Here is a 7500-nt window from a genome sequence, read left to right as displayed (position 1 = left end):
TGCAGGCTCGTTTCTGCCGAGCCGGCTCGGAGCCTCTCCCGCAGCAATGGCTGTAAAAGCCAGTAGGAAGCTGTAAGATAAAACACCCAGATTGTGATAAAAGGGGAAACAAGGCGAGGCGAGCTGGCGTCCTGAATGCGAGTCTTGTACGTCTTATTATCAAGTTAATTAAAGCTAGCATCTGACAATGTCACTCGGCTGTAGAAAAAGGGATTTAAATGCAGCGTCTCCCAGGACTGCGTGTCAAGGGCTGCTTTTCATTGAGCTGGTGCGAGTGTTTGGCTGGAGGAACAGCTCTCCGGCTTGAAGGGGGTGCCTTTAAAGAAGCAGCAATTGACAAGGAAGCAATTATTAAATTTTGATGTTCAAAAATAAAAAAAAAAAAAAGAAAGACGAAGAAGAAAACGGCTTCTATAATTTGTGTTTTAGATGGAGAGCAATATAAAGAGATATCAAGGCCGAGAGCCATCAAAAGCCTCCCCCCCCCCCCATGAAAGCTCCTCTCAAACAGTTTAAGAGAGATTTTTAGAAGCTCGACAAGGATCCTAGAAACATTAAAACAGAAGTCGATTTTAAATGTGCACATTGAAATGCACAGAGCCGCTTACTACGTGGACTTGCACTTGAGGTCAAGTGACGGACGGATTGTATGCTTCTCCATAATAATATTAATTAAACAATTTGCATGCTAATAAGGTAACAATTATCAGGGCTTCTGTTGAAAGATTCAGGTTATTACAACACGCCAATCTGGAGGCCAGGGGTCAGGGAGTGAGAGGCGAGAGAAATTTCAACTCAAATTAACATTCTGTCAGCTCCAGAAAATGGGATAAATAAAGTCGAATTAATTCATTATAATAAAGAGAGAGAGAAAAGTCCCCCCTCTCTTATTCTGGGCTGGATTGATTACCATTCTGTATTCAGAAACACGTCCCCCTCGCATTCCTCTCCTGAAATCCGACAGAAAATGAGGCATTTATTGCTACAGGCAAAATTTGGTCCAGTGGACACAGTTTACATTTAGTATTTATAGAGAAAGAAATTAAATTATGGTGAAAAGTGAAGCCCTTGACCCCAGAATTAATACCAACCCCATCATTTTCTTATTTCTGTTAGGGCTGCGTAGTCCAAATTCAAGCTACCTTTTAGCTCTAAGCAGAGGCAGGGAGACCATAATTAAACTAATCTATAGGGGGGAGGGAGGGAACAGCAATAATACAGCAGTATATTGTATGGCATTCAATTAGGTGAATAAATACAGCTTCGGACAGACAACATAGATTAGAGACTCGACTTCCTTTTTATTTCAATTTTAGCTTCCCCCTCTTCTCTCATACCCACACAGACCAGCACTAGGAAATGTATCATCTTGACTGGATATTTTATAACTGGAAAATCTATTTGTATGTTTTCCTGAGATAAAGTGTCTCTCCCTCTTTCCCCTTCCCCTCTCTCTCCTTTTTCCCTTCCTATTTATTTTTAACCCCCCCCTTCTCTCCCCACCCCGCCCCCCCCCCCCCCCCGACTCGAAGGATTTAATTCCGCACGAACCTCCCAGGAAGATTTAAAGAGTTTCCCCTGTTTGATTTTCTAGCCCGGTTCTTTCTCTCCCTCTCCTCTTTGTTAACCGCAAACGCTGCTTCTCCCTCCGTTCCCCTTCCCACCTTCTCGGGGCCGGCCGGGGGGAGCCCTCCCGGGGGGCGCCGGGCTGGGTCCCCCCCCGGCCCAGGGGACCGAGAGCTCCGGTCCCAGCGGGCTTGGGATGGGAGGGGGCGGAAAGAATTCCCCCCCTTTCCTTCCTCTCTCCTTCCTAAGAGCTTGGAAAGTGTTTCTCTAAGCAGGCTCTGCAGGAGAGGGCACAAAACTGGGGGGGGTGTGTGTCCCCCCCCCCCGCTTTGCCGGAGAACCGTCACTTTAATTATTAACCGGGGGAACCTATCAATATTTTATTTGGGTGAAAACTTCTACGAGGACGTAATTTAATTAGGACAAATTTGGCGGCTTGTTTGGAAGCTGTTAATGACTGCGCGGGGTGTGCGATGGGCTGCTTTTCCTGCGGGGGGGGGGGGCGACGGTAAGAGGGGAGGGATGGGAACTTTATTTGGGCTTGATTTTTTTTTTTTTTTTAAATTTTTTGGCCTCCTCTTCAGCGAACGGAGGCTGCTCCTGGTTGTGGCTGCCCTCACAATTCGAGGGTTGTGGTTGCTGCTAGGGAGGGGGGTGTCCGTGGCCGAATCGATAGGAGATAGCATTAATTATGATTTCGATTGATACGCTCAAACCTCCTTCTAAACGCTGCAAACGGCTCTTCCCCCTTTCTTTTTTTTTTTCTCCTCCCTTTCCCCCCCCCCCCCATTTTTTCCCTCTGCCCCCCTCTCCTCTCCCCTGTTATAGAGCCGGAGAGGAGATGAAAAGGCTTGTAGTTTTAAATTCAATGTGACAGCTCTGGAAAGAGCGGATGATGAATCTCCTATTATTGGATCAGTCTATTTGCCGCTCAATGTCTCTCTGTAATTGGAGCAACATCACTTTAAAGGTTCAGAGAGTAGAGCATTTCTGGTGAAAAATCCCCACAACACGCTGGTGAATGTTTTAAAGGGAAATCTATTAGTGATTTGGAGAGGGGAGGGGACAAGGGGGAAGAGGGTGGGTTGGAGGGCTGGGGGGGCTGGGGGGGAGGCTGTGTGTGTGTGTGTAACTCCGGCTGTTTAGTATTTAACCGGGGATCAGGCAGATCCGTGAGTTCCCCTCCGGTCCCCCCCCCCCCGCACCCTCCCCTGCCCGCCCGGCCCCCGCCGCCCTCCTCGGGCTGGAGTTCGTATCAAAGCCCCCCTTGTCGTGTTGTGACAGCTCTGATATTGTTTATTGAGGCTGGATGTCAGGTATAATTAGCAATCGATATGGAAAACGTTTGCTCCCCACACTGGCACGTCTCTGACGTCAGGACCGATTAACGTTTCTTATTGGTCCCAAATTCCCCCAGCCTGAGCTAATTATTGGGAGCCTGATGTTGATAAAGTTAAAGCGCCCGGGCGCCCTGCAGCATGAGCCCCTCGCCGCGCCTCCTCCTCCTCCTCCTCCTCCGGCAGCAGCACCCCCGGCCCCAGCCGCCCCACCGCCTGCACCCCCAGCCCCGCCGGCACCCCCCGCCTTAGAGCCGCCCCCATGATGGACAGCCGTATCCTGGAGCATCCCCATGCCCAGTTCGGGGGTATGGTGGGTTTCCCTTACCCGCTCGGTCATCACCACGTTTACGAACTGGCCGGGCATCAGCTGCAGTCGGCGGCCGCCTCCGTCCCCTTCTCCATCGATGGATTACTGAGCGGGTCCTGCGCCGCCTCCGTCGTCAACCCGGCGCCTCTCATCCCCTCCGGCTGCGGGGTGAGCGGGGACAACCAGCCCTTCAAGCTCGCAGGTAGGAGCGGCCCCGTGTCTGTGTGTGTCCCCCCCCCCCCACGACCCCACCGCCGCTCCCCACCCGGAGCGTGGCAGCGCGGAGGAAGAAAAGCAACGAGCATCCTCCCCCCCCACACGCCGCCCCGCATCCCTATCTGTGGATATTGGGGTGTCTAGAGAAGGGGGGGCGGCTGTGCTGGGGTCCCCCCCAGACCCCCCCCAGGGGGTGGATAGGATGGGGTAGGGGGGGTCTGGCCGAGCGCCGGGAGCATCCTTCGTTCCCACCGGCGTGGGGCCACGCGTGTGCCCTGAACAATAGCGGGCCCGGCCCGGTGCTTTCCCCCAAAGTTCATCTCTGGGGTGGGGGCACGGAGCATGCCATTAAAAAAAAACAAAAAACAACAAAAAAACAATGGGAATCGCTGGAGTTTGGGCGATGAAGAGCGGTAATATATATATATTTTTTTTTTAACGATTTAACCAACGGGAAGCGCTTTCCTTCCCTCGCCACCGGCCTGTGGCACCGCTATTGTTCAGCTATTAAACCACTCCGTCGCCCCAACATCCTTTTTTTTTTTTTTTTTTAATTAATCCTGGAGCAGCCCCCTTCTGCACCTCAACTAAATAAAAAATTCTTCTTCATTTCCACACCTGGCGGCCAACGTTAGGAGAGTTGCGGCTAGGGCTGGAAATCCCCAACCTGGAGAATGGATGTACTGGGAGAGGCTGGGAGCACCCCAGCCCCACGCCCGCCCCAGTTCGGGGGGTTTGCGGGAGATCCGGGGCCTCGGCACCCGGTGTGGGACGGGGCCGTGAGCTGCGGCCCACGCAGGTGCTCCGGGAGGGGGCTGGGGAAGGGAAAGGGGGTGGGTGGGTTAATTTATTTTATTTTTTTTTAAATGAAACCTTTGGTGGCTGGAGCAAATATTGGAACTTCTCTCTCTCTCTCTGCCAGCTGAGTGCCTGTGGAGAGCTTCCTTCAGGAATAAATGTTCTGTAAAGTACATTTTCGGAGGAGGCGAGGGCAGATCGGGTTCCTCCCCATTTTTAGCGCAGGTGTGTGTCTAATCCCGCTCTTTTACCAACGCTACCGAGCACAAAAGTTAAAAGGCTCCTGTGAATGGCAGGGAGGGGGGGAGAAGGCCTGTCTTCCAGGGACCTGAGGGTATTTCTGCCTTTTCAGACTCGGGTGACCCGGACAAAGAAAGTCCTGGCTGTAAAAGAAGACGAACCCGCACCAATTTTACTGGCTGGCAGCTCGAGGAGCTGGAAAAGGCGTTTAATGAGAGTCATTACCCGGACGTGTTTATGCGAGAGGCTCTGGCTCTCAGGCTGGACTTGGTGGAGTCCAGAGTGCAGGTAAAAACCGTGTGTGTTTTCCCCCCCCCCCCCCCGGTCCCTCCTCTTCCTCCCCTACCCTCTCCCTGCGCCGAGCGGTCCCCGGGGAGGCCCCGCAGGACCCGGCAGCCCGGACCCGCAGCACCGCTCCGGGACGGGCCCTGCGCCCTCGGCCCGCAGCCCCGCTCCTCCCGGCCCTCTCCTTTTGTTTCCCTGCCTTGCACTGGTCCTTGGTTTCTTTCCTTAGTATTACTCCCTTTTTATTTATTTTTTTTTTAATCTTGCAAACGACCCCCGAAGAGTGGCATCCCAGCCTGGCTTCCCTAAACCTTTTTTGTCGTCGTCTTTTTTTTTTTTTTTTTTTTGGTAATATATTTTTCCACTGTAAACATTTTTTCTTACATGAGCCAAGGGCGAAAAATTAGCATGCAAATACGAGGCTTAATCACGGGCCAGGGTACGCTGGAGAACGTCAATAAAGCTCGTAGGCGCATCGAGAGCGTGTGGAACTTGTAAAACTTGATTTTAACCGAACTGCTCAGGCCCTCGGTCGTACCGGGTGGGAAAGGGGGAACTATCTATTCGCTTCAACCGATCTCGAGGAAAACGAAACGGGAATTGAATTGCGGGGTGGATGCGGGGTTGACTCTGGGACCCTCAGACTCTGGTCCAGGCCGCGGTGGCTGCGAACGGGCGGCGAGACCGAGCCGGCTCCGCTGCTCCGCGACCGGCCGGGAGCCCACGGTCGTGCGGGGCGGCTCGGCTCGGCGGTGGCTGCGTGTGCGGGGAAAATGCGTCCTTCAACCCAGCTCAGGCGGTGGGGACGGTCCCCCTCGGGCTGAGCTGACGCCGTTTGCCGCCGTTCTTCCATCAGCTTTGTCTCACCGTGTCTTTCCCGGCCGGTTCCCAGAGCATCCTCTCCGCCGTGTCCGCCCCCCACGGGGATAAGGGGGGGTCGGGAGGGTGAGGGGCTCTCTCCCGGGGACGGATGGGGCCTGGTCGGGGAAAGAGCTCGGATGGGGGTGACCGAAATTCCCCGCGGTGCTTTCCGAGCCGCCGGGGTCGTGCCGCGGTACCGAACGCGGCCGCCGGCTCCGGTGGGGAACGGGCGCTGCCGGCAGCCCCGACGGGCCGAGGCCCCGCGGGTGCGGAGGGGACGCGGATGCCGGGGAAGCGCCGAAGCAGGCAGGAGCAGGGCCGGAGCAGCGAGGATTTAATTTAATTTTTTTTATATCTATATAAAAAAAAAAAAAAAAAAAAAAAAACAACAAAAAACTAACCAAACCCCATTTTGGGGCTGATCTGACCCCTCTGCTCCAGTGGCCTGGACGGGCGAGAGGCCCAGACCCTCCTCCGCGCCCCCCCTCCCCCTTCACCCCACTTATTGTGCTGGGTTTTATTGCATTTTACGCGCTGCTGCGGAGGGATCGGGCCCGGGGCTCCCACTGGTGCTTCTGCACCCCTCGGCCCGCGGGGAAGAGCTGGGGGGGCTGTGTTATCCCTTCCCCTCCCCGCAGCGCCGGTGCGGGCAGGGTGCAGCGTGTGTGTTGCGTGAGTGTGCACCCCCCTCCTTGTCTTTTTTTTTTTTTTCTTTTCTTTTTTTTCCTCCCCTGTTAAAGAAGCGTGGATATCTCTTCCTGCCCCCTCCCTTGCTCTCCGGCTCGCAGACGCCAGGTCCTGTGGATGGGGGCTGCCGGCCCCTCGAAGGGTGGACGGGGGATGCCTGAGCTGCGCTTCTCCCTCCCTCCCTCCTCCCGCGGGGGGGGCCGGGTGCGCTGGGTGTTAATTGCTTCTCGTTGTTCGGTGTGTAGGTCTGGTTCCAAAACCGCCGGGCCAAATGGAGAAAGAAAGAAAACACGAAGAAGGGCCCGGGGAGGCCGGCTCACAACTCCCACCCCACGACGTGCAGCGGGGAGCCCATGGACCCCGAGGAGATCGCCCGCAAGGAGCTGGAGAAGATGGAGAAGAAGAAACGCAAGCACGAAAAGAAGCTCCTCAAAAGCCAAAGCCGCCACCTGCACTCGCCCAGCGGCCTCTCCCTGCACAGCACGCCCAGCTCCGACAGCGACAGCGGCGGCGGGGGGGGCCTCTCGCCCGCCCCACCCGAGGCCAAACCCCGCGGGCAGCCCCCGCCGCCCCACCCGCCTCCCCCCGCCGCTCCCCCCTCCGAGCCGCCCCCCGGCGCCTGCGACCAGACGGCAGAGCCCTTCTACCCCAGCCAAAGAAGCGGGAGCGGGCGGCTCCAGCGCCCCCCCGACAAGGACTGCTCGGCCGCCCCGTCGGGGGACGGCAGCGGGGGCGCGGGGGGGCCCCGCGGAGCCGGCAGTTTCCACAAGCTCAACCCTTTCAGCGTGGAGAGCCTCCTCTCCGACTCGCCCCCCCGCCGCAAAACAGCCCCGGACTTCCCCGGCCTCCCCCCCTGCGCCCCCCGCACCCTCATCGGCAAAGGACACTTTTTGCTCTACCCCATCACCCAGCCCCTCGGCTTCCTCGTCCCGCAGACCGCCCTCAAGGCCAGCCCGGGGCCCGAGGCCGGGCAGCCCCCCCGGGACTCCCCGCTGCCCGCCGCCAACCCCGGTCCGCCCGGCTGCAGCGCGGAACCGGCGCCCGCCGGTGCCCAGCCCGGTCCCGGCTCCACGGACTCGGCGGCGGGGTCGGTGCCTCCCCCCCCGGCGCCGGCCGGAGCTTCTCCCCGTTCCGGGGCCGCGCACGGTGACCCGGCGGCGGCCGCCCCCGCGGAGGGTGGCAGTTTCCCCCGGCCCAAAT

General features: G+C 57.0%; 1 protein-coding gene across 1 annotated transcript in view; it reads left to right on the top strand.

Annotated features, from left to right (window-relative positions):
- The first annotated feature begins 3165 nt into the window (after positions 1-3165).
- The window catches only part of UNCX (UNC homeobox), a 4985-nt gene continuing 650 nt past the window's right edge, over positions 3166-7500 (top strand). The window contains exons 1-3 of the mRNA XM_075058440.1: positions 3166-3415; positions 4580-4755; positions 6546-7500. The exon at positions 6546-7500 is cut by the window's right edge and continues 650 nt beyond it. Of these exons, the coding sequence (XP_074914541.1) occupies positions 3166-3415; positions 4580-4755; positions 6546-7500 (1381 nt within the window). The remainder of the gene's footprint in view (positions 3416-4579; positions 4756-6545) is intronic.

This window comes from Buteo buteo, chromosome 27 (assembly GCF_964188355.1).
Source record: "Buteo buteo chromosome 27, bButBut1.hap1.1, whole genome shotgun sequence".
Classification (NCBI taxonomy): domain Eukaryota; kingdom Metazoa; phylum Chordata; class Aves; order Accipitriformes; family Accipitridae; genus Buteo; species Buteo buteo.
This window is presented reverse-complemented; position numbering and strand designations above follow the sequence as displayed.